The sequence below is a fragment of the Ornithorhynchus anatinus genome, chromosome 16 (assembly GCF_004115215.2).
Source record: "Ornithorhynchus anatinus isolate Pmale09 chromosome 16, mOrnAna1.pri.v4, whole genome shotgun sequence".
In the NCBI taxonomy this organism is placed as follows: Eukaryota; Metazoa; Chordata; class Mammalia; order Monotremata; family Ornithorhynchidae; genus Ornithorhynchus; species Ornithorhynchus anatinus.
Window position 1 is genome coordinate 35,397,734 of NC_041743.1, and position 26,466 is coordinate 35,424,199.

Consider the following 26,466-nt stretch of genomic DNA (forward strand, 5'->3'; position numbering starts at 1 on the left):
CTTCCTCATCGGTAAAATGGGAATTAAATAACTTGTCCCTCCCCCTTTGATTGGGGGCCCAATGAGAGATAGGGACTGTGTCTGATCTGACTGAATTTTATCTAACCGCGTCACTTAGCACGGTGCTTGGAATGTAATAAGCACTTAACAGATACCGCAATTATCATCATTCCCTGTGTTACAGAAATAGTAGTTGCTGCTTCATCTAGCACTCTCTGTATCTTCTGCCACTGCCTCGGCAGTGCCTTGTAGACCTACCTCTGCTCCTTTGGGCTATTTCAGATGAAATTGTATTCTTTCATTTTTTTGGAAAAAAAGCCAGTGATTTTGTGACTGGAGTCAGAAGAAGAAGTTGGGGGCCCAGATGCATTCCATACAGAGCCCCCTGGTTCTATGGGTTTTAAAAAAAAAACGAAGAAGGTTTTTTCACTGTCAGCCACTTTTCGTTTTCGTCCCCCAACAGTTCGTGAAGGTCAGGATGAAATCTCTTTTCCCTCGCTCCTTTCAGAAACCTTCAGCAGTAGCAACAGCAGCAGGACAATAATAAAATCCTTCCAACACTTGGAGCAGTCTGGAGAGAGATGATTACGAAGCACATGGCTTGACATCCTCCCCACCCCCAGCTTCCTTCAAAATGAAGCCAATCCTTAAAGCGACAAAGGTGCTCCTTTCCTTCCCCTTCTCGATGCCACCTTCCTGCAAATTCCAAACTTCAATCCAGAGAGTGAACCAGCCTCTGTGGAGGAGGACAGACAAGGTGCAGCTCAGCAATGATTTGAGAGAGGAAAAGTGCCCATCTTCCTGCCCAAGTGTTTTTACTTTAAAAATTAGCTGGGTTCCTTTCTAATCCGTTGTGGTATTTCCTCATTGTACTCTGCAGTCTCAAAGGGGAATATTTCTCCCAGACACTGGCTCAATCAAGCAATCAATTGTATTTATTGAGTGATTACTGTGGGCAGAGCTCTGTACTAAGTACTTAGGAGAGTACAGTGTAACAGAGTTGCTAGACACAATCACTGCCCACAATGAGTTTACAATCTGTACCAGTTAGTCTAGCCTGACTGAGTTGGCTTTTTTGGGGGATTTTGCTACAGTCATTGAGCACTGTGTCCAGGAGACTGTACTAAATACTCATTAATACTGATATTTGTTCAGTGTTTATTATGGCCCAGAGCATTGCTCTAATGCAGAATCAGATAATCAGGTAATCAGTTCAGGCAATGCCCCTGTCCCAAGTGGGACTCACAGTCTAAGAGGGAGGGCAAGCTGGCATTTTATCTCTATTTTACATATGAGGAAATGGAGGCCCAGAGAAGTCAAGTGACTTGCCCAGTGTCACCCCGCAGGACTATGACAGAGCTGGGACTGGACCCTGGGTCTGCTGATTCCAGTACCACGCTTTTTTCCACTAGACCATTCTGCCACTACCTCTGGGATGTTTTGGAAATGCCCTTGGGGGCTGTGATGGGCCTGAGGTGGAAGGAATGGGGTGGATATTTTGTACTCTGTCCAGACGGAAGACTTTTACCGCCTTTTGGTTTCTTAATCTGCATTAATTGAATCCTCAGGATGTCACTTAAGCACTTTTACTTAGGAACACCAATGTTAGTATCATTTAATGTTAAGATTATTCACAGCTTCACAAAAACGATGGCTCTGTGTTTTCTTAAAACTATGGTGATTAGTGAGTAGAAAAAAATTCAGGCGTTTTGTGCTCAGTTTGGTCATGCCGCTATTATAACGTTGGAAAGGTCACAGGCAAGAGAACCTGAGATTTGTAGTCTAATCTGAGGCAAGGTTGGGACCACCTCCTTGTACTCTTCAGCTTCCTTTTTCCTTTGCTAAGGGGCTGGAGGATTCTTGGTAATATCTGAATACTTCCAGACTCTTTCGAACTGAAAAGATGTCTTTTACATTCTCCACTTCAAACCTCATTCACTGTGACATTCCTGGGTCTTGACTTTCTTTCTGAACAAAGCCAAAGCTCCCATGCGGGGGGTTTCTTTTCAGATGTCCAAAAAATGAATGTGATTTGCTGTTAATTCTTATTGGCTTCATGGAGGGCAGGGTATTTGAGTTGGTTAATGCCCTCAGCATGACTACAAGCACTTGCACTTTTCATCCTAACAAATTGTGTGCATTTCTGTTGGCCTGTGTTGTGTAGCTTGCCCATTTTGACCTTTTGTCCACAGGTGGCTTGTACCTCTGAATAAAGATCATCAGAGTTCCAGGAGGGACTTCGGAGATTGTGGTAGAACCTCATTCTAATAAGGTCCAGGGCTTTGTCTGGCCAGAACTAGGCTGCTGAGGAATGGACATTCTTAGCAGTTTCAGAACCCTGCACCACTACAAAGTACAATTCTGCTCACTTTCTTCCCTTCCTTCTTCCCTAGCTCCCTCATTCCCACCCAGGAATAATGGGTTGACTTTCTACCTTTTTTGGGTTTCCCATTTTCTTCTTGGGATGCACAACCTAGTTCTGCACCTGAAAGCAGCATCAGAAGTAGAAACATCTGAGGAGCTGAGCTGACTGGCTGGGTCTGGGAAGGGTGGTGAGACACTAAGCTCTCACAGCAGTGTGGCAAGTTCATAATCCTGCAGGACTCACTCCTGTTTGGATTCCCTTAGTCTCCCCAAACCATTTTCTCTCCAGCACCAGTGTACTCCAGTAGCTCTTCTTCCCTTCTGCAATTTTATCATCTCTGTGAGCCAGGCAGGGCCTGTGGGAAATCACAGGTGATGCTGTACTTGGGGACTGGTCCCTCTGCTGTGTGAGTTTTGGGTATGTGGCGTTGAGCGGTAACTCCTGAATACCCACCGAAGCAGGCCGTTTTTCAAAATTAGCCTTCTGCTCCTTCACGCATCCTCTTCTTCCTCATCTCCCTCCGTCTTCCTTCTCCCTCCAAAGTCCAAATCTCTGCTGTCTTAGAACAACCAGATCCCTGGTTGAGTTAGAGACATGCCTTCTCCGGGGAGTCAAGGTCTCCGGGAAGGTTTCTTTATGAATCCCAGTGGACCAGTCCATCTTAAGGGATGGGTTTCTAGCTTACCGTGAGCCTCTGCCTTTTGCTAAGCCCCAATATTTGGAAGCAGTGGAGTTAACCTGCTTAAACTTGGGCAGAAGTAGCACAGAGGAGACATTTTATCTCCCCTTTCAGCCAGTGATGCCAGACATTTCAGAAGGATGGATTTTAGCCTATTGGAAGCAGCCACTGCCCTGCCACATCGTTCAGTTAAGCTACTGAGTCCTGAGGCATGAGCTCAGCCAGGGTGTATGGCCCCTGGTGTTTCCCAGCCCCGGGATCCTCAAACTTCTGGAGGCTGTGAACTCCCAGGCAGTCAGTTCGATGTTCGCATTACGGTGGAAACTGTGTTCCATATTGATTGCCATCAGCACTAATCAGCTCTTTAGGCTGGAGAGGCCTCTGGAGCAGATCTCTGTAGAAGGTTTCACAGAGCCATCCCTGGTGGGAAAGGCTCAGATAAATGACATTTCCAAGTTCATGGTTGAAACAGGGCTGCTCTTGGCGTGTGCCGAAGTCATCCCTGTAGAGACTCACACAGGCCAAGACTGAGGTGACCAGGTGTCCTGCAGTGGGTGGATCGATCATGTCTTTGGGGCTTCTGTCCCACAACCTGGTGACCCTATGGTACTGTTTTTGACTAGGATGGTGGGACTCAACTCCCTAGCCCCGCTGGTGATGGCGCTATAGCCTCAGCAACCGTTACTGCCATCTTTAGCCACCACAGCCAACCTGTCTCTTCCCCATAGTGTTTCTGGTGTGTCCAGGAATACATAATTCATAGGTGGGCTGGAGGTTCCTGTCACCAGTCCAGAAAGGGCTTGGCTGCTTCTTGCCTGCTGCCACCTGGGATAGAGAGGATCAGTAGGGTTTGCTGGAGATAGGGGGAGAGGGAGTGTCCACATTGGGCAGACAGTCCCCAAACCATTCCCACTTACGACTCCGAAAACCAAGAGAGCTAGAAAAGAGAAGATCTTGGAGGTCCCTTCACAGGAAGGGGTCAGGCAACGAATGCTCATCGGGAAGGACTTCTTAATCCTCTGAGGATTTGGCTGGAGGGGACTGGATGAGATTTAGCATTGAGAAGCGACTCTGATAAGGCAATGCACTGATGTCAGCTTGCAGGTGGCATCAAACCCATCTGCAGAAGTCTTATCTGGCATTCAAAGGGTACCTCACTCAACTTTCCAGAGAAGGAGAGCAAACCACATTTTTTGAAAATCGTACTGGTTAAGTGCTTACTATGTGCCAGGCACTGTATTAAGATCAAGATACAATACAAGATCATCGGGTTGGATGCAGTCCCCATCCTACATATAGCTCACTGCCTTAAAACCCATTTTACAGATCAGGGAACTGAGGCACAGAGAAGTGAAGCAATTTGCCTGAGGTCACACAGCAGACTAATGGCAAAGCCAGGATTAGAACCCAGGACCTTCTGACTCCCAGGCCTGTGCTGTATCGACTAGGCCACACTACTTCTCTGTATTTTCCGACCTTTCTGTATTGTTATCTTTAAAGGGTTCCTTTCCACGGACACCATTTCTTATGGGATTATGTCTGCTGGTTGGTGCTGTCCAAAGTCATTAGCCCTTGGATTTCAGAGGGGAACAGTACAGCAAGGTTCAGCATGGCCACTTCCGTCCCATTTCTCTGGGTTCCTCCAGGAGCACTGCAGCAGAGACGGAAGGGATTAGTGGAAGAGGCCGGTAGAGCCAAGTTAGTGAAACAAAATGATCTCTGTTAGGTAAAAGCCAGGTTTGCGCTTCAATCTGACACTAGCAGGCTAGAATTAGACCAACAAAGTGCTTATTCATCTAGGGATGGAAAAGGAGAAAGAGAAATAGCAGTTAGCGCCCAGTATAGTGCTCTGCACAGAGGAGGCATTCAATGAATACCGCTGATTTATTGAGCGACCTCTGGGTCCAGTGTACAGTAATAAGCAGTTGAGAAATACAAAACCGAGTGACACATTCCTTGCCCATGGGGAGCTTGCGCTCTAAGTGGGGAAGGCAGACATTGAAGTATCTGCAAACGGGGAGCCTGAGAAACAGTTATCAGATGGGAAAGAACCCAGTTTTCCAATGTAGCTCTTTCTGGAAGGGCATATATGCCCAATGCATCTATCAGAGAGTGGGAGGGAATAGGTCAGTGCTGACAGAGCTAAGTCTAGGTCCCGGGGTCACTTGGAATCAATCCCCACTGACCCTTTGGAGGTCTGAGAGTGGTTCCCCAAGAACATATGCTGCCCCAGAGGCTTCATTGGACTTGTGGCTCCTACAAATGTGGCTGGAAGGATGCACATGTGAGGTGAAGTGTTTACTGCTGACTTGTCATTTTTATAAACGCTTTTGTTTGTGTTTTAAAACCTAATCCGCAGATTAAATCCACTTCAAAAAACTGCAGGATGTCGGTAATCCATAGTAAATCCTCATTTTAGTCCCAGTGTCAATGAGCAGTGAAACTAACAAGGATGAGAGCCCCGAAGGTCCTGTGGGACCTTGGTTCAGGGAGGGATCCCCCAGCATCCAACAGGACAGTGGGGGCCAAGAGGAGGACCTTGAGCAGCTTCTCCCAAAGCTGTAACAGCCTCATGGGAAATCATACAACTCAAGTCTGTATACAGACCTTTCTGTTCTCTTTTACCTGGCAAATGCAGAGCAATACTAGCCCAAGAGCAGCATGGGGTTGTGGCCAAGATTTTGCAGAAAAAAGAAGTTGGGGAATATTGATTTAAGATTCCTACCACAATCATAACTCTCTGCTTCTATGCACAGGGGGTTCTATTTCTTGTTGCAGTGTGTAGTGTCAGGTTTTGTTCTTTCTGTATACATTAATGAAGTGTGGTTGCTGTGGGAACTTATCTCCTCTCTATGTGTTTGTGTGTGTGTGTGTGCGTGCGCGCCCGGCACAGGGGGGCAGAGGGAGAGGTTTTGGAGCTGCAGAATGGGAGAAGCCGTTGTTCAGAGAAAGGAATGGACTTTGTCCGTGCTGCTGTTTGTGTTGGATTTGACTATTCTGTGAGACACAAAAGTTTGATCAAGTCATTTGTTTCCAGTTTTATAGAGTTGGATCCCAACAGATCTTGGAAGACACAAATTCAGAGGCAGGGCACTTTGACAGTTTCCTTTTTGTGTCACCCTTGAGTCGGGGTAGGGGGAGGCATTTGAGAAACCTACGGAAAGGAGAGGTGCCTGTCAGAGTAGAGAGAGGAGCTGATCCATCTAGGCCAGGATGCTGCCTTCTCTTGCATTGAAGAAAATAAAATGTGGGACCCATAATGAGGTTTGCAAAAGCCTTAGGGGGAGCCAGTAAGCAGAGCTGCTCAAGTATTCCCCAGAATGGTGACCCTCAAGGGGCGAGAGGCACAGGTGGTAGTATGTTGATGTGCAGCTGCCGGGTGCAGGGAGGCGATGTCGAAAGGCTCCTGTGGTCAGGGTGGGGTTGGTTTTGAAAGAACTTGGGGAGCAAGGAAACACAGCGCAGGGCCATTTAGCAGGAACTAAACTATCCTGAGCTGCAGTTCCCTCCCCGCCTTATCATCATCAAGTCGCCGGGAGCTTCATTTATCCAGCCCAGCCAGCGAGGAAGGTGACCAGCGGGAGTGAAAAATGACTCCCTTTGGAGGCCTACATTTAATTTTAATTGTTCATGTTAAAGTGGCACTGCTATTTTTTTTTCGAACTCTATCAAAATTAATGTTCCACAACTGAGTTGAAGCCAAGGCAGTGGGGAAAACAGAGGTCACAGGCAGAAACAAAATTCAGATCACTCTTAGCCTCGGTCCGCGAAGACATTCTACCGTCAGCATTTTCTTTCGTGAGGTATTAGCCCGAAATGTCCTCCACACAACCCCTTTGGTACTTCAGCCCTTCCTCAGTCAGGGGGTCGGAAAGTCTTCAGAGCCAGCCTGCAGCTTCTAGCAAGGGCCTCGACCTCTAGTTTCTATTAATTGAGCATTAGTCATTCTTGGCCTCTCTGCTTTGGAGAACTGGCTGTTCACCTGTGTGGACACTTTGCACTTTGGACAGTGTGGCCAAGTGGAAAGAGCACAGGCCTGGCTTCTAACCCCAGTTCCTCCACGTGTCTGCTTAGATGAACAAACCATGTAACTTCTCTGTGCCTCATCCATAAAATGGGGAAGAAAGACCCGTTCTCCCACCCCCATAGGCCCAATTACAGATGGGAGAAGCCAGTGAAGTTAAAGATATGTACCGAAGTGCTGGAGAGGCTTATGTGGTGTTGCTTAAGAAGCTACTGCTTCTCCCAGGCTCAGGGAACCTCTCTGGTTCTTGGACCAGCTGATACCCTGAAGGCCTGCCAGAAGGCTTTGTGTCCCTGAGAGTCAGCCAGAGATCTGGGAGGCCCTGGAAAATCCAGTTCTTGTGTCCAAGGAATGCCTGTTGAGAGCTGGGGCTGATTTGGAGGCCCTGCTCTTGCCAAAATCTGGTGCCAGGAAATATCACCTGGAGGCTGGAAGGATTTGGATCTCTCTGAGAGATGCCTCACAGGTGATGGGGCCTCAAGTCACAATGTGGCTTAGTGGACAGAGCCCAGGCCTAGGAGTCAGAAGGTTCTAATCCTGGCTGCACCGCTTGTCTGCCGTGTGACCTTGACACAGCAAGTCATTTCATTTCTCTGTGCCTCAATTCCCTGATCTGTAAAATGGGAATTAAGACTGTGAGCCCCATGTGGAACAGGGACTGTGTCCAAGCTCATTAGCTTGTCTCTATCCCAGTGCTTAGTACAGTGCCTAGCACATAGTAAGTGCTTAACAAATCCTGAAATTATGATTATTATTAGCTCACAAGGACCCAAAAGCTATGTCAGCTTTGGCAAAAACAGGACAGCCATTCCCTTCAGTAGAGAAATGCTTGTCCTCAAAACTCTTTGACTTTTCTTTCCCTCTCCTTCAAACACACTTCAAGCACCCATTAGCTGATATACTTGATGATCTTGCTATTGACAAGAAGGGCTAATGAGCATCACTGTATTGACTTCCCAGCTTCCCTGCCTGGTGATGCTCATGCCAGACGCTTTCCGTTGCTCGAGAATGGCAGGTATGGAGTCAGTCTGCATTTCCCAACCCTCCTGGCAAAATGCTGGATCATTAAACCTCTGTAAACAGTTGGCTAATGAATCCTAGATGGAAGGACTGTGCCACAGACTCGCACAGTTGGAACCACTGATATCCAATCTCCTTCCACTTCTCTTCATCACCATAAAATAAATTAGAGCAGAACCCTCACTAAGCCATACTAGCAACATGGAGGCTCATAGTGAATTCCTTAGGAATTTTCCAGCAAACCCAATTCAAGTCACAAACAGGGAGACCAAGGCCGCTGCCTTCTGGCCAACCCAGAACTGGCTTGACTGGGTGGCTTGAGAGTCACCGCATTTCATGCTAATGCAAAGACGTGTTATGTCCTTGGAGCCCTATGGGGATCATGGAGAATTTTCAGTTTGGGGAGGGAGGCTGGGAAGGACAGGAGCTCATGATATAGCTGAGAAACATAGGCTCAGGCACTTAGTAATACCTGGACCATGCTGTCCAGTCCTGTTCAGAATGTATAGTGAGAGAGAGGGAGAGGTGGAGAAGAGAGAGTATTTATTGATCAGATGCAGAATGGCATTTTAAAGGTTGTTTGAAGGCTGAGTAAAGTTTTATTTCCTACCCCAAGAGATTGAAATGGACCTTTGAATGAGACCATTTATCATGTAGATATCCCTTTTAAACAGCTCTGTAAAAATATTTCACTTCTCCCTCTTCCCTCCAACCCCTTTCCTTCCAATACTAGTTCCCATTTGGGAAATCTCCTCCCCAGGAATGAAAGGCAGGGATGCCTATTTGTCCTGAGTGGTTTAATCATTCGCCTGTCTGGAGTTGGGGACTGGACTGAATGACCTTTCAAAGGCCTTTCCAGCCCTAACATTCTATAATTCACTATGGATGCAGCAAGGATGTTGGTTGACTGGCATTAGTCCACGGAAAGCAGCATGGCTGAGGAGAAAGAACACAAGCCTGGGGCCTACAGGACCTGAGTTCTAATCTCTGTTCTACCAGTTGCCTGCTGTATGAACTTGGCAAGTTGCTTACCTTCTTGGTGCCTCAATTTTCTCAACAGTAAAATGGGGATTCAGTCCCCGTTCTCCCGATTACCTAGACGGTGAGCCCTGCATGAGGCAGGGACTGTATCCAATTTATCTAATTTCTACCCCAGCGTTTAGTATGGTGCCTAGCTTTTTGTACCATTATTGTTATTATTAGCAGAAACCATGGCTCTGTGTATCAAGAATTCCTTCCCAGTCAAAAATATAACCCACTGCTCCCTTCTTCTCCTTCCTCCCAGAAGCAGCAGGAAGACTGGGGAGAGACCAAAGAGAGTAGAACCCCACAGAGCTGGATTCCTCTCTGCCAAAGTTTTCATTAACCTTCCTGCTTCTCCTTTTCCAAGTTCCCCTGGGGTGACATCTCCCATCCCAACTGCTGTCTTTGTCTCCACCCACGTAGTAGCAGCAGCAGGAGTAGAAACAGTGTGGCCAAGTGGGTAGAGCATGGGCCTGGGAGTCAGAGGAACCTGGGATCTAATCCCAGCTCCGCCACTTGTCTACTGTGTGACCCTGGTAAGTCACTTAACTTCTGTGCGTTAGTTACCTCATCTATAACATGGAGATTGAGTGAGAGCCCTTTGTGGGACAGAGACTGTATCCACCAAAGTCACTTGTATCTTCTCCAGCACTTAGTACAGTGACTAGAACATAGTAAGCACTTAACAAATACCACAGTTATGATTATTAATAGTATTTATTAAGCACTTACTATATGCAGAGCACTATACTGAGTCCTGGGAAAAAAATGCATAGGTGGAAATTAGATACAGTCCCTCATAGTTCCTTACCTTTATCCTCTTCCCTTCCTCTTGTCATGACCTTTAGACTGGTAGGAATAAAACTTCAGAGAAGAAGAGTAGTGAGGAAAACACGCATAAAACCTCTCCTGCCCTGTCAGTATCCACTTATCATCATCATCATCATTATTATTATGGTATATGTTAAGTGCTTACTATGTGTCAAGCGCTGTTACAAGCATTGGAATTGATACAAGTTCATCAGGTCGTACACAGTCCCTGACCCACATAGAGTTCACAGTCTAGTTAGAAGGGCAAACAAGCATTTTACATTTTACATACATACATACTCCCCATTTTACAGACGAGGAAACAGGTATAAGGAAGTTAAGTGACTTCCCCAAGGTCTCCCAGCAAGTAAGTGGCAAAGCAGGAATTAGAACCCAGGGACTCTGGCTCCCAGGCTAGTGCTCTTTCCACTGGGCCACGCTATTTCTCCACTTGACCCTAAGATCCAGCAAAACCCAAAAAGCACAGACCCGTGACTATATTCTGTGCTAAATAATGAGGAAATTTAGCAGGACTGAATCTAAGTGAAAATAAACAATGAACTTCTCTGCCTATCACTAGCAATAGAGTAGACTGAATCTAACTGTTTCTTCGCCTTGTGTTCACAACTCCAGGTCTGTTTGTTACATCTGCCCCCCCAAAAAATGCTAAAAATAGCTCAGCAAGGCTTTGCCCCTGGATGTTCAAAGATTACGGTATGCATTTCCTATGATCATTTTGGACAGTTATCTAATGGGGGCGCGGCCCAGTTGAGCCAGATTTTTGCAGTTGAGAGTCATTGTTAAATTGAACACATCTCGAAATTGCCGTGTGAATCAAACCTCATTTCTGGAAGTCTGGAGATAGAGTCCTTGAGGAGTCAGTCAGCTTTTCTTCTCTCCCCCCACCCCCCCATTTCCTTCCTCTGGCAGCTTGTTTGAAATGGCACTGTTTGTACCGACCGTCAGGCCAGGCCCGCCTCGCTGTGACGGGCTCTAAGTGCCTGGTGCTTTCACTGACTCCTAGTCACAGACCCATCAGAGCTAATAGCCTCACTAGCGTTTGACGTCCTGGCCGAGCTAGAGAGCACTCTGGATGCTGGCAAAACCCGGGTCTCCGTGGGGACGACAGCCGAGGAAGCGGTATGCACATCGGCCCTAGCTAACGCAGGCGGATCCTGTGCCTTTGTTTTTAGAAGATGGCAGTGGGGCTGGACGGAAAGGACCTCACGTTCCTCTCCTTTCTTCCCTCTACTCTTCCGTTACGCTGTAGGCTTTTCCGGGGCAGGGCCATGTGAGCATAGGCTAATAATAATAATCCTAGTAATTGTGGTACTTGTTAAGCACTTACTATGTGCCAAGCACTGTTCTAAGTGCCGGGATAGATACAAGTTAGGTTGGGCACAGTCCTTATCCCATGTGAGGCGCACACTCTTAATCCCCATTTTATAGATGAGGTACTTGAGGCTCAAGAATAGTGAAGTGACTTACCTATAGGCCCCCAGCAGACATGTGAAGTACTTGGGAAGGTCCACAGGAGCAAAACACACATTTCTTCCCTGCCTTAGTCTTCTGGGGTAGACAGACGAATAATCAGAGCAGGAGAAAGAACAAGGACCAGAGATGTGATGGAGCAAATATGTCTCAGTGCCTAGAGCAGTGCTTGATGCATAGTAAGCACTTAAATACAATAATAATAATTAAATTAATAATCAGTCAATCATTTACTGAATGCTTACTATGTGCAGAGCACTGTACTGAGCGCTTGGAAGACTGCAATATAACAGACACATTCCCTGCCCACATAAGCTTGCAGTGCAGAGGAAGAGACAGACAATATAAATAAATAAATAATGGATATATACGTAAGTGCTAAGGGGATGAAGGGGTGGTGAAAAAGGAAGGGAGTAGGAGAAAAGGAAATGAGGGCTTAGTCAGAGAAGGCCTCTTGGAGGAGATGCAACCTTGATAAGGCTTTGAAGGTGGGGAGAGTAATTGTCAGATATGAAGAGGAAGGCATTCCAGGCCAGAGGCAGGATGATAATGATAGTAAATGTGCCAGGATGAAATGTCAGAACTAATTGGCTGGACCGTTGAATAAACAAATTTACCAAAGTGTGGAGGAAGGCTTTAAATGTGTTTCTTTCTGTGTCGCTGTTTTTCGCTGTTTTTCAGTAGGTCTGTGCAGGTGTCACTTTGTGTGTCTCTGTGACACAGAATGGTTAAGTGAATAGTGTGGAGTCACACAGCAGAGCTGGAACAAGAGCCAAGCCTCCAGACTCCCAGGCGCTTGCTCTGCCCACCGGACCACCTTAGTGGCAGGGTAACCTGTCTGTGAAAGGCCCAAGGGCTCCATGGTTGGTCAGTGCTTGGCACATAGTAAGCGCTTAACAACTACTATCATTAAAGAAGCAGCATGGCCTAGGGGGTAGAGCACAAGACTGGGAGTCAAAAGGACCTAGGTTCTAATCCCGGCTCCGCCACTTTGCTCTGTGACCTTGGGAAAGTCACTTCCCTTCTCTGTGCCTCAGTTCCCTCTTCTGTAAAATGTGAGCCCTGTGTGGAACAGAGACTGTGTCCAAGCTAATTAGCTTGTATCTACCCCAGCGCTTAGAACAGTCCTTGACGTATAGTAAATGCTTAACAAATACCATCATCATTATTATTATTGTTAGCGTTTGATGTTCAGTTAGAACTGTTGTCCCTGAGTTCCAGCCGATCCGCCCATCTTTCCCGGATGCAGGAGAAGCGACGCAGTCTGTCTTTGTCTTCCCACACCCCTTGCATCCCATCCCGACTCCCCTGCACTGGGAGTGTCTCCTCCTAGGCGGCTCGGCTTCTCTTGGTGGCCCATGGCCTTAGCGCACCTGGCCGGCAGTCTGTCATTGTAAAGCGTTCACGATGAAAGCAGGTCAGTGGGTTACTCCTTCCCCAGCCCCGGGATCAGAGGAACAGCTATTATAAGTGCTCCCCTGGGTCAGGTTAGAACAGCAGAAGCGGCAAATTGCCAGCTATGGGGAGAAACTCTTTTCAAATGCCCAAGTCCCTCACCCAGCCCTCCACCTTTGGAAGGGGGAACAAACGAAGTGCTTTTTCTCCAAGAGCCTCTCTCCTCGGCCTCTCCGTTACCACCAGGATTTAGGATTGGAGTCGGGGTTCGTCATCCCCCAGCCCCTGCCACCCTCCCGTCCTCCCTACAGCAGGGCAGGAGCTCAGGGTGGATTGACGTGAGTGGCCCTGGCAGAGTTTCAGCACTCTCCAGAATGAGCAGTGAATAAGGAGCCCGCCCTGGCTCCCACCCCGCCGTTGGGAAGCCATAGATTTCTTGATGTGCTGGAAGGTGGCAGTTCGATAAAAAGCTTTCCCTGGAACAGGATACCTGTGACGATCCATTACGGCCAGCACTTATCTTCATTGTTCGTGCGGCGGGGAAATTAAGAAATTAACGGTTCAGTCCAGCACCGGCTGCACTGTGATCTCGAATGCCCGCGGAGTCAGAAGTGCAGCGGCTCACCCACACTGAGAATCCAGGGCCCGGAGGCACGATGCCTGAGAGGATCTTTGACAGGGCACGGTAGGTCAGAATCCTTAGACTCACCAGGCTGCTTTTAATCATTGGCGCAGTGAACTCTAATCACTTACATGCTTATAACACATTCATCCCTTGAGCATTCAAAAAACCAGGATATCAGTGTTACCTTTTAGGGAAGAACCCCCACTGGGGGAGGTTTGGGAAGGTGGGAAAGGGGATGGAGAGGAGGTGGAGGGAGGAGCCTCCCTTGGTGCTTTCCAGGAAAGTCCTTTCTCTCTTTCCCTACCCACTTTGCCATAAAAAATAGGTGAGAGCAGAGTCCTCTGTGCCACTTGTGATGTTGAGAGCCAAGCCCCATTACTGACAGGATGTCATAATAAGCTGACAGTCAAGAGAGATCCCCCAGGCTTGACTCTTCTCTGTAGGCCACTTTGGTTTCAGGGTGGGGTCATAGGTGGTTGGATTAGGGTCTTCCTTTTCTCTGTGTGGCACGCTGACAGAGAAGAGGAGACCAGGCAAGTGATGGCTCTGCTCACTCCTGGAGCTGTTTTAGGAGGTGAGGGCACGGTGCTGCAGACAGAACGTGCAGAGGAGAGTGACATGGGGGGGCATTACTATCACCCTTGGGTTGAGAGAATGTGCTGAGTGCAGGTTTTGCTCTCATTCCACTTCTCATTAACTAGTGTGCTTTGTCTCCAGCTCTTCAGGGAATTCATATCGGGAGATTCGAGCATGTGCATGTGTGTGTGTGTGTGTGCGTATTTCCTGGGACTGAACCAGGCCCAGGGTGGCCTTCCTGTAGGGAATAGCATCTTATAACAGAGTGGATTCATTGTTAGGGACTGAATTCCACCCACCTCTTGTACCTACCTTTCGGGACGGACTCTGTTACCCATTTAAGAAGCTGGGGTTCTTCCAAAGGTCCAGTTTATAGATAGGAAGTGGTTGTATTCACATACCTGCATGCCTCCAGTGTCATCCATAGCCCAGCTCTTTCTTATCTGCCCATCAATTAATTGCATTTAATAAACACTTTTTGTGTGCAGAGCACTGTATTAAGCACTTGGGAGAGTACAATCCAACAGAGTTGGTAGGCATGTCACTCAGTATTAATTCAATGGCTGAGAGTCGGGATATGCATCAGGTTATATTTTTTTGCAGGGCGGGGAAGGAAGCTTATGTCTTTTAGGGGGTGCAGAGGAGATGGAAAGACACCAAACAGGCCGAGTTACAGAGAGCGGAGGGGAGAAGAGGGAATGCAGAAATATGTAGAAATAGGAAAAATCTTAGTGTTCTTCTAGACTGTAAGCTCCTTGCGGGAAGGGATTATGTCCAACCCGATTAACTTGTATCTACCACAGTGCTTGGCACATAGTAAGTGCTCAACAAATACCACAATTATTATTATTATTGTAGAGGTATCTCTTCCTCATGCAACCTCACAGCACTTTTGTACATTTATTTATTTATATCAATGTCTATCTCCCCCTCTAGACTGTAAGCTCTTTGGGGGCAGGGAAAGGGTCTAACAACTCTGTTAGATTGTACTCAAACACCCACTACAGGGCTCTGCACACAGCAAGAGCTCAATAAATTTGATTAATTGATGCCAGGCTGCCCTTAGTGCACCCTTTGTTAGCCGTCATTAGGAAATCTGCCCGGCACCACATCCCCTGCAGGTTCCACTGACGGTAGTTTGGTTGGTCATCCCAGGTTTAAAGGAGCTCTCCAAGCTCTCACTTCTGGGTTCTTTTTCCAGGGGAAGAAGTGTGTTTTTCTTTAAAAGCAGTGATCCTTAAAGGCTTGGGCAGGCCGAGCGCATGCTTATAGAGTCTTGTCTCTTGGCTTCTTTTTAACACTGCCCTGGAGGAAATGGGTATTTCCAGTGTGTCTCATTCACTGAGGAGAAGGTTTTGTAATTGGGTTTCTCTCGCCTCTCCCCCTTCCCACATCATTTTGAGCTTCGGGACTGTGCTTTTCCAGTCCTTTCCATTAAAGAGGGTTTGGATGAAGCAGCTGCTCCTGCGACTTCTTTCACTTCCCTCAGCCCTGCTTAGTTTCTCTTCTCCTGAGGGCTTTGAACAAATCTCCCAGTAGTTTTCTCATTGCTGAGTGATGGACTGGAGCAAGGCTTAGATGCCCATTACGAGCCCTGTGCTGCCCATACACCTTCCACTGCCCACACACCTTCTGGGCCCTTCCCCCTTCTTTTTTAATTGTTTTTTATGGTATTTGTTAAGTGCCTATTATGTGCTAGGCACTGTTCTAAGCTCTGGAGTAGATACAGGCTAATTAGGTTGGAGACGGTCCACATCCCAAATGGGGTTCACAGTCTTAATCACCATTTTGCAGATGGGGTAACTGAGGCACAGAAACATTAAGTGACTTGCACAAGGTTACACAGCAAACAAGTGGCAGATCCAGGATTAGAACCCAGATCCTTTTAACCCCCAGGCCCGTGCTCTACCCACTAGGTAATGCTGCTCCTTTCTTCTCCCACCCTCCCACTCTGACAAGACCAGAGAGGGAAGTGGCGATCTCCCTGCCCTGAGGGGGCCTGGCCATGGAGAAGGCCTGAGGAACCTGGAAGTCTGTCATTCCCCCTGGAATGGGAGCAGGACTCAGGAGGGGCGAGGGCAGGGACTGTGTTGAGGAGGAGCTGGATAACCAGGAGCGTGGCCTGGTGGATAGAGTATAGGTCTCGGAGCCTGAGGGACCTGGGTTCTAATCCCGGCTTTGCCACTTGCCTGCTGTGTGCCTTTGGGCATTAATTTCTCTATTCTGCAGTTACCTTATCTGTAAAATGAGGATTAATACTGGGAGCACCATGTTTGGGACATGGACTGTGTTCAACTAGATTAATTTGTATGTGCCCTAGCTCTTAATACAGTGCCTGACTCAGAGTAAAAGCTTAACAATTACCATAATTTTAAAAAAAGAAAAAGGAACAGCTGACTGCGGGGTGGAGGGCCACAGGCTGAGGGAGTTGGAGAGGCCAAGCCGGCCCAGTGCTGGCAGAGCAAGGGACCGTTTCTCCCATCCCAGGAGCACAGGGTGCCTGACGGCCCTCCCCCTGGACTGAGTTTGGTGAGCAGGTGGTCAAGAAAGTCGAGGCGGGTGCCTGCTACCACTTAGCAAGTACACTCTCTTTGGTGAAGATGTGGGTTGAGTACATGGTCATATTTCTGCCAGGAACCTCACCTCTTGTGGTGCTGTTTGTCTTCGCGTTGTTAATCTTTGGTGACTTGGGGACTTCAAATTGGCAAGCGGCTAGCTCGCTGATTCATGGAAGTTGCCGAGTTCTCCTATATTTTATTGCTTGGCGAGATGTGTATTATTCCACCCTGCCTGGTCCCCAGTGGCTGGTTCCATCTTGGAGTAAATTATTCCTTTTCCTGGGCTCGAACCATTCATATCCAAGCCAGGAACTCCCAGGATTATTATTCCAAACACGAGCTCAGCACATATGCATGAAAGGGCCTGATTGAATTTGTAGATGGCTGTTATTACTGGGGGATTCTTTCTCTCTGCCAGTAAACCTGACAAACAGCATTAGGGGCTCAGTCAGTCTGAGCAGCAGAACCTCCGCCTGCCTCTGGGCCTGCAAGACCCTGGCAGACTGCTCAGAAGTGACCTTGCAGAAAGCAGCCATCGCTGTCTGTCGGCAGGTGGACTGGGCAGGGAGCCCCGAGTTGGGGTAGGGGCAGGGCAGCCTGGCTGAGCCTGACCAGCACTTGGTGGGAGAGGGCCACCGGATGGAAGTGGGGCATTAGCCTGAGGGGATGTTGGTGAGAGAGAGAGGGAACTGTACAGAGCCCCAAGAGGAGACCTTTACTGGGGTGATGACAACTGGTTAAGGGAGGGTCCAGGCAGCCCACCTTCCAAATAACAGGGACAAGGGTCCCAGAAGTCTGGCCCCCCTTCCTACTGGGATGATGCCCCTGGGGTCATGTGGGCCCAGCCAGAAGGCTCCCAAAGTCTGCTAGTGACAGGAGGCCTCTCTGATACTTCCTAGGCTCAAGCAGATCACATCTGAAGGCTAGTTTGGGGCACATCTCAATGTCTCTCATCACCGCCCCCCGGCTCTCCCCACAGGTTCTGGAAGTGGTCCGGGCCAACTATGACACACTGACCCTGAAACTTCAGGACGGGCTGGACCAGTACGAGCGCTACTCGGAGCAGCACAAGGAGGCCGCTTTCTTCAAAGAGCTGGTGAGTGGGGCCACCGCCCTCCGACTGACTCCAGTCCACCCTCTCCCGCCCTCCTAAGGAGAGACCTGACCCCAGGAGCACAGCCAGCGTATGCTGGTCCCCTTCTGGCCTGTAATTGGGGCTGAGAAGGAAGGGTGCCTCAGCGTGGCCTAGTGGAAGGAGCATGGGCCTGGGAGTCAGAGGCCCTGGGTTCTCATTACAGTTCCAATTCTTACTAATACAGTGCCTGGCACACAGCAAATGCTTAACAAATGCCGTAATTATTATTATTATTATTCCTTGCTTTGTGACTTTGGATAAGTCATTTAGCTTCTCTGGGCCTCAATTTCCTCTCCCCCTTAACCTGTGAGCTCCGTGTGAGATAGGCGCTATGTCTGATCTTATATAGTGTTTGGCATATAGTAAGCTTTTAACAATTAGTATTAGCATCGCTTTCATTATTGTTGTTGTTATTATTTCTCTTTTGGTCCGTATTCTGGCCAAGCAGCCTTTGTGTTGTTATGATTTAAGAGATGGGCTCCGGGAGCCTCCTCTTCGCCTTGTTCTGCTTTCCCATCTCATCGTGCTGTTGTCCCTCAGCAACCATCCATCCCATTCATCTATCTCCCACTGCCAGGAGCCAGAGCAACCTGGCATGGCAGATTGGCCCCATGGGAATACCATATCTTCCTGTCATAAGAGGAGTGATAGCAGCTTCCAAAAGGGAGGGGGTTAGGGAGAGAAAGGGAGAAGTTTCTGGCTTTTCTCTTGTGTTCGTTTATGAGGTGAAGTGGTATTGAGCAGTATTCTCCAGGAGGAGCCCCCAGTGCTGAGAGCGAAAGGAGAGACAACCCCTCCCCTCTGCTCTCCTCCCACTTCGACCCATGGTCATGGTCTGTGTCCAGCCCCAAAGAGGCCAGTGTTCATGGGCACAGTTGGCTGCAGGGCCCTGGGGAGAGCTGAAAGCCCCAGGACCGGAATGAAACTGAACATATACGGCCCCGGTTGTCCCCGCCTCTGACCTCTCCATCAGCTAGGAGCCAATCACCGGACTGATTTTTCCGGTGTTCAGCCTGAGAGCCCCCTGCAGTGGCTCTGGCTCGTTACTCCCTGTCCCGTCCTCAGAGCGGCTAATGAGAGTAATTGATTCTTCTCCTGTTCCTCCGGGATAAACCTATAAAGTATGTGATGTATCCTGGCTGCCGTCTATATTCTAGCCTGAACAGAAGTGAGACCTTTTCCCTGCCAGAGTTCTACCTCCCCACACTCCCTCCTTTCTGTCAGTCCCCCCCACCCCCCCAGATCACTTGACTTCCTGGATCCAGAAACCCTTGTCCAACTGGGGCCAGCTGATCCCTGGCTCTGCTGGAAGGAAATGCCAGCCCCCTTTTGACATAACTCAGGCCTCCTGGGGGGCAAGGGGGATGGTTCTGCCTTCCATCTGTATTTTTGACTCCCTTTCCCTCCACCCTCCATTTGCCAAGGGACTTTGCCCTTCTGGTCTCTTTCTCTGTTGCTGTAGAGGGTTAGGGTAGGGATCCCTTCCCATCTGCCATTTCTCCAGGGGTCAAAATGTTCTCCAGTCTTGTCCCCCAAGAGACTAGGAGAGTTTCCACTGAGGGGCAGATCCCACAAGGAGTTAAACTTCTGACTTCACTCTCCTGCCCATTTTAAGGTGTTCCCAACTCCCCCCGGCATCACCACTGGGAGAGGGTTCCCCAAAGTGGATCAGATGGCTTGCTGCAGAGCCACTGTGCCATGGTCTCTTCCACCTTTCCGCTGTCGCATAGCCCTCTCCGTCAGAGGAAGAAATGAAGATGATCCGGCCACGCTTCGTGTCTAATGAGCTCACGCTGCCTGCTGCTCCTCACATTTCCTTCCTTGTGCTCTTAATCAAGCCATCAGAATTTGAGCACGCTCAGTTGTCAGAGTCCCTGGGCTTCAGTTCCCCACTGCCCCTCGTGGAGTCGGAGCTCTGTTTGCTTAGGTCTCCTCTCTCGGGACCCCACTCTGTCAGTCTCCCAGCAGGCTCAGGTTATTCCTTGGCCGCTTCAGCAGGAAACCACTCCAGTCCCCTGAATTTCCCTGGACTGTTGAAGTCCAGACTGCTGTTACCTGCATTTCTCTTGGGTCCCGCTTCTGCTGTGGGCCCCGCAAGGGCCTTAAAGCTGCTATTCTGATCTGTCTTCTGCAGGCATGTCAGAGTAAGTCAGGTATGCCTGTCCCAACCATCAGAAACGCCTACCCCACAGTCAGAAATGGAGATGCAGGCAGGGGTAGTGGAGGGTTGGGATCGACACAGAGGAGAGTCCCTACCTTGGGCTGCCTGCCTTTCACTTGCTTTGGGATCACATTTCTTCCTCCCCGGTCTTCACTTTCTGTTCTTAAGACCTGGGAAAAAGACACTGTTGCCTAGTGGAAGGAGCATGGGCCTGGGTGTCAAAGGAACTGGATTATAATCCCAAATAGTTCCATTCCTAAGAAGAGAGAGAGAGTAGGTGTCTCATTCCCTCCCTCTTTTACAGATAAGGAAACTGAGGCTATCCAAGGTCACACAGAGGGCCAATAGTAGGGCTGGGTTGAGAACCCTGGTCTCCTGACTCCCAGTGCAATGATCTTTCCATTAGATCACGCTCTTTAATGCTTTACTTTAGACAGGTTTTCTCAGGTCTTTGGAAAACAGGACTTTTTTAGTCCTGGTTCGTCAGAGTCCAAGCTCAGTTGCAATCAATTCAAAGTGGGCCGGGGTGGGTGAGAGAGGGGGTAGATTTTGGGGGACCCTACGAAGCTTGGAGCCAGTATTGTTCTCCAACTGGGCTTTGCAGGGTGAGTATTCTTGAGTATTCTACTCACAGACCTCTTCCCCGAAGCTTTGGTCTTGGGCAGCCATAGTAAGGAATTTCCTGAGCACCTGCCAAAGGCAGGTCCTTGGAGTAGAGTGTAATCTCCTTGTGGGCAGGGAATGTGCTTATCAACTCTGTCGTATTGTGCTCACCCAAATGCTTAGTATAGTACTCTGCACACAGTAAATGGTCAATAAATACCATTGATTGATTGAGTAGGCTTTCAGGAGGTACAACAGAAACATAGGGTATGTTCCCTGCCCACAAGGAACTTGCTATCTAAGGGCAGAGACAGGTCTAGAAGTGTTCCCATGCAGTGGAAACAGAATAAATAAAATGAAAAGCTCCTCAGTCTCTGAACCCCCTGCTGCCACCAGTGACAGCTCTGGGCCCTAGGGTAAAAAGCCGAAATGGACATTGGGGTCCTTCAGGGACAACAGGGCGGCTCTCTGACCTCTAAACACACTAAGCCCTGTCCTTCCCTCCTCCCCTCCCTGACCAAATGGGAAACTGAGGCTAGGTTTCTCACTGGAACAGGTTTGGAGGGGGGGGGGCCTTGTTTTCCCGACCAGGCCATCTGGCCCTGCCCCTACTTCTGGGGCCTTTCCCTCCTTACTCCACCTCTCCATTTATCCCACCCCGGGGCTCTCCACTCCTTCTCGTTCCACCAGGGAATCGTCCCAGGCTTAGAGCTACATTATGGGCATAGACCTTTTTCCTGTTTCTCTTTGAGCGGTTGGCATTGGTTGTCTCCTAAATATCAAGTTTTCCAGGTTAATTACATGAGAGTTGAACTTTCCATGAACCAGAATTTGCTGTGCTGCTACTCCTGATGCAGCTCCTTCTCTGCTGTCTCTCAAGTGTAACTCTGTGTATCTCTCTCCCTCCCTCTCTCCCCTCCCTCTTTCTATATCCTTATCCCTCTGTTTCTCTCTCCTCTCTCTGAATCTCTCTCCCCTTGCTGTCTCTCTGTCTCTCACCCCATCTGACTCTCCCCTCGCTATCTCTCTCTCTGCCTCTCTCCCCACCGGGCTCTCTCTCTCCATCTGAGTCTCTCCCCCAACTCCCCTTCCTCTTGACCTTGCAGGTCCGGTCCATCAGCATTAATGTGCGCAGGAACCTGGCCTTCAATACTTTAAGCCAGGAGGTCCTACTGAAGGAATTCTCCACCATCTCCTGAAGCCGCATCTCCCGATCACGGACACAAACCCTCATGCTGTGCTCAATCTACATTCTTGGAACTGACCCCACCCTCCTTCCTGGAAGCACCTTGGGCTGGGGCTGGGGGGCAGGCAGGGCCTTCCTGGAGGACAGCCCGAGAATGGAAGGACACACGGACACACACATTTTCCTCCAGGCAAAGTGGACTTGCATTGAACGTGGTGGGTGGGGGGGGCATTAGTTTCACTAGTTTGAGGGGGGCGTAGAGCAGAGGGGCTCTGGGGAGGTGGGGTGGCTTGCTATAGAAGGCTTGAATCATAGTTCTCAGAGCAGGAACTGCTGGGATTTTTACTTTGTTTTTGCTCATGTGAGCCTGTCCAGGCAGTGACAGGTGACTGAAATGGGGGAGACATTCTGCGCAGGGCAACTTTCCCCTTGGCCTTCCACCAGCCGAATCCCCACACAGGGCAATGGTGGTCCCCTCCCAAAGCCAGGAACAGCAGCCAGAGAGACTCTTGGACCTGGCTCTCCTGATGTTCTCCTGCTGAAAGGGTCACTGGGGAGAAGGAAGCGAGGGACTAGCCCCCAACTTAAGTGGTGCCAGTGGCCAGAACGGCAGGGAGGGAGTCGGTGTCATTTCTGCCCGCTGCTGGGGCACCACTGGCTTCTCTCTGGGGTGCAGCCTCCCAAAGTTCCCAGGTCAAGGAGGGTCACCAGAGCATGAAATTCAGCTGAAAGTGCCTCTCCCCATCCCCCAGCCAGACTCCTGCCCCAAAGTGCGATTCATCTACTATTTTCCTTCCTGCTTCTTTTAAAAATATCTCTTTTAAAGCCAGTCTGGAAGCTGTGAATATGAAATAAACATTGACAGATTTCCTGGAGCCATCTAGGTGCCATCCACGTCTCTCTCCACACCCTCTAGTCCTGCCCCTCACCCCCTGACCCGCTCAGGCTCCAGGCCCTGGCACCTGCCTCCCCTGAGGGCAGAGCCCCTCCTGCCAGCCTAGACTCAGGACCCAAACTCCTGCTGGGGTTTTTTTTGTCCCTTCAACTCCCCACGGCAGCGCCTTCTGTGCCAGTGAACGGGCCAGGTTTTCACTCCCACACCCATCTGCTCTCTGCATCCAGCTTGGGTGAGATTTGCCCCCAGGAGCAGTGAGGCCGATGGGGTGTGAGGGGTGCGCGGCAGCGGCAGGGAGCAGTTGGGGCCGGGAGCCCCTGGAACTTGCACTCAGCTGGATCTAATGGTCCAGTACCACGGTGGCTGGAAAGACTCATCCGGAAGGGGCTGCCCCTCCTGCTCGTCGGTTCTCAGCTGCTCTTGGGAGCACATCGGGAGTGCAGCGCTGTCCTTGAAAGTGCTCAGTCTGCACTGAGAGACCCCTGCCCGACCCTGGGGCCTGGGCCACCACCCTGAGCCTTCCGTTCTGCCTCTGCTCTTCGGGTGGGGATAGCAATGCTACTCAAGCTGCCTGGCTCCCAGAATCTGGGTGGGCTGCAGGCCTGACCTGGGCAGCTGCGGGCGAGGAGTAAAATGGGAGGGCAGCAGCATTCAGGAGAGCGGCAGCATTCAGGAGAGCTGGGGCTTGGAATCCCCTCACCCCTCTCTTTGCCTCAGTGCAGTTCTGCTCCCCCCACCAACACCCCGTTAGTGCAGCTGAGAGGCCAAGGGCCCCCAGGGTCCCCCTTTGATCCTGGGACCATCCTTTCCTCAGGGAAGGATGGGGGTCTTCTCTGCTGCTGAACTTGGACTTCTCCCTCTCTGCTGCCATCACCTATCACCTGTCCATCAGCTGTGGCCCACAACTCCAGTCGTGCCTCCCATTATATCCCCGGGGCGATGCGGAGACCTGGCCTCAGAGGACGCAAGCCTCCCTTCCTCCACCTTGCTTTTCCTCCCCTCCTCAGACAGGGCAGCCACCTTGTCTGGGAGCTTGGTCCTTGAGAGCACTGGAGACTGGAATGAAATGGAAGAGCAGAAGCGTGGCAGGGTGGGTCATTGGATTTGGCCTTTTCCAGAGCTGGGGAAGGGGACATCCTAAATGCCTGGTAAGGGACCATTCCCCACCCCCAATACACACACACACACACACACACCACCACGCCCCCCCCTTTCCCCCCCACCCCCTTTTCACTCCCCACCAACATCACCCCCCTCTCAGCCCCAGCACTACCCCTCCTGGTCCCATGAGGCAAGTAGGATTTGGGCCTGGCCATGGGGCAGATTTTGCCCATCTAACCAGAAATAGATCAAATTAATAGTATTTATTGAGCACTTACTGTGTGCAGAGCACTGAATTTAGCGTACAAGGACGTTCCCTGTGTCTCTGCCAGTCTCCCAGGCAGTGCTAAGGGCTGTCACTCAGACCGGGCCTCTGCAGGGAGCCGGCGGCGGGGGAGTCTGCAATCAGGATGGCCCCTTTGTGGAGTGGGAGTGGGTTGCCAGTTTTAACTAGGATGTGGGGGAGGACAAGTCATTTCAAGAATAACTATCAAATCCTGTAGGGGAGAGTTTGACCCTATGGTGAATGTCTGGAGTTATTAAAAATTGATTTTTATGGGAGAATGTCTCTTTGGTATCGGTTTTGTCCCCTCATACGTCCACGTTTCATTTTTCAAAGACAACAACGGAGGTTCTGTGACTTGGAAATTCCCCAGGACTCTGCTCTCTGTCTAACCTGGTCAGCATTCAAGATCCCCAGGCAGGAGAGAGGCAAGATCCTCGTTGGGGGTGGGGGGGAAACTGTCCCGAACATTGTGGTTCCCGGTGGGATGGATGGAACAGGGCGTGGGGGTGGCTGGGTTAATTGGGTAGGTTGAAGAATGGGGAAGACCCTTGTCTCACGCGGGAGATTGTGCCATTTAAGACACCTGGAGGTCCGGGGCAGAGGAAGCTCAGCTCCCATTGCACTCCCTGACCTGTCCTGGGAGCCTCTCACCACTAGGGGGCAGCAGGGGACAGCAACAGAAGCTCCTAGGGATGATGATAATAATTAAGGTAATAATAATAATAATATTGGTATTTGTTAAGCGCTTACTATGTGCAGAGCACTGTTCTAAGCGCTGGGGGAGATACAAAGTAATCAGGTTGTCCCACGTGAGGCTCACAGTTAATCCCCATTTTACAGATGAGGTAACTGAGGCACAGAGAAGTTAAGTGACTTGCCCACAGTCACACAGCTGACAAGTGGAAGAGCCGGGAGTCGAACTCATGACCTCTGACTCCCAAGCCCGGGCTCTTTCCACTGAGCCACGCTGCTTCTCTATTTGTAAGGTATTTGTAAAGCGCTTACTATATGCAGAGCACTGTTCTAAGCGCTGGGGTAGACACAGGGTAATCAGATTGTCCCAAGTGGGGCTCATATTTTTTAATCCCCATTTTGACAGATGAGGTAACAGGCCCAGAGAAGTTAAGTGACTTGCCCAAGGTCACACAGCAGACAAGCGGTGGAGCTGGGATTAGAACCCACGACCTCCGACTCCCAAGCCCGAGCTCTTTCCACTGAGCCACGCTGCTTCTCGACAGGTGAAGGAGAAGGTGGGAAGGACCACTCTGGGGAGAAGATTGGGGTCGAAACTAAGCCCTGAGTTGGGTGGGCCCATCCCCATCCTTTCCTGCTCCCCCTCTTTATTTTATGGTACGTGTTAAATGCTCACTGTGGGTCGAACACGGTGCTAAGCGCTGAGGTAGGTACAAATAATTAGGTCGGTCCAAGTCCCACGTGGGGCTCACAATTTAAGTGGGAGAACGGGTATCCCCATTTTACAGTTGAGGAAAATAAAGCACAGGGAAGTTAAATGACTTGCCCAAGGTTACACAGCAAACAATTGGCAGATTGGAGATTAGAACACAGGTCCTTCTGACTCCCAGGCCCATGATCTCTCTGTTAGGCCATGTCGCTTCTCCCCTTATTTCCCTCTCTTTCTCACCACCACACTTGCCCCCAGGTCCTCCAGCTCCTCCAGGGCTAATTGAATAAAGTGGGCAGAAATTGAAGCCAATTGAATAAATGAAATGAGCTGGGGTCGGGGCAGTGCAGAAGTTGCTGTCTCAGCAGCCCGGGAGCAGCGTGGTATCTGGGTTGGCAGGGGCCAGGCACTGGCCGTGCAAGCGGATGAGCGGCTAGTTCCCATAGTTGGCTGACCCCCCTTGCCCTCCTTCCCAGCACCTGGCTTCAGGGGCAGGAAGCCCTTTGCTCTCTGTGCCGATGGGTGGCTTTACTCCGGCAGAACCCCTGGAGTTGCTGGAATTGGGCAGGAGAGGGTAGCCCCATTCCCCAAGGTCGGGGGAACTGACCGTTTTCCTCCCGGGCCGCAAGAAGCAGTCCTCTGGGTTTGGAGTTAATGTCCCCTCCCCAGCCTAGCCGGGGCTGCACCCGGGAGGTGGAGGGAGCCGATATCAGTGCAGCTGAGGAGCCCGAACCCCTAACTCTGCATTGGCCCAGGGATTCTGAAAAGTGTCTCCATCCCCCCCAAACGCCACCCCTCAACTGCTGTTTTCATCTGCCTCCACCTGAGCTGTGGTGTAGCCTTGCAACTGTTCTGCTCCTCCCCAGGCACAGCTGCCTCCAGGGTTGGGTGGAAAGAGCCTTTGAAGTAAGGGGGTAGGAGATAGGGAGCGGGAGCCTTGGAGTTGGTTGGGCAGGAACAGATGGCTGCCTGGTGATGACTTCAACCAAATATAGTCAAGAAGGTGACTGGTGAACCAATCTGCACTCTCCCACTCCCACTTCACCCCCACCCTAGTTCTCCCACAATCTTCCCCAGCCTCCTCCTTTGCTTTTACTTCCTGCTGCTTCTGCCTTAAGGGTCCAGGAAATC

The 26,466-nt window shown here is 50.0% G+C and overlaps 1 protein-coding gene across 2 annotated transcripts in view; it reads left to right on the forward strand.

Annotated features, from left to right (window-relative positions):
• Positions 1 to 24,208, forward strand: part of ARMH3 (armadillo like helical domain containing 3) — a 145,956-nt gene extending 121,748 nt beyond the window's left edge. Inside the window, exons 25-26 of one of the 2 annotated variants that reach the window (XM_029080907.1) lie at positions 17,546 to 17,662; positions 21,572 to 24,208. In XM_029080907.1, coding sequence (XP_028936740.1) covers positions 17,546 to 17,662; positions 21,572 to 21,664 — 210 coding nt within the window. In that variant the 3' untranslated portion in view covers positions 21,665 to 24,208. Of the gene's footprint in view, positions 1 to 17,545; positions 17,663 to 21,571 lie in introns of those variants that run through there. The other variant, XM_029080908.1, reaches the window with a different exon arrangement.
• The last annotated feature ends 2,258 nt before the right edge of the window (positions 24,209 to 26,466 follow it).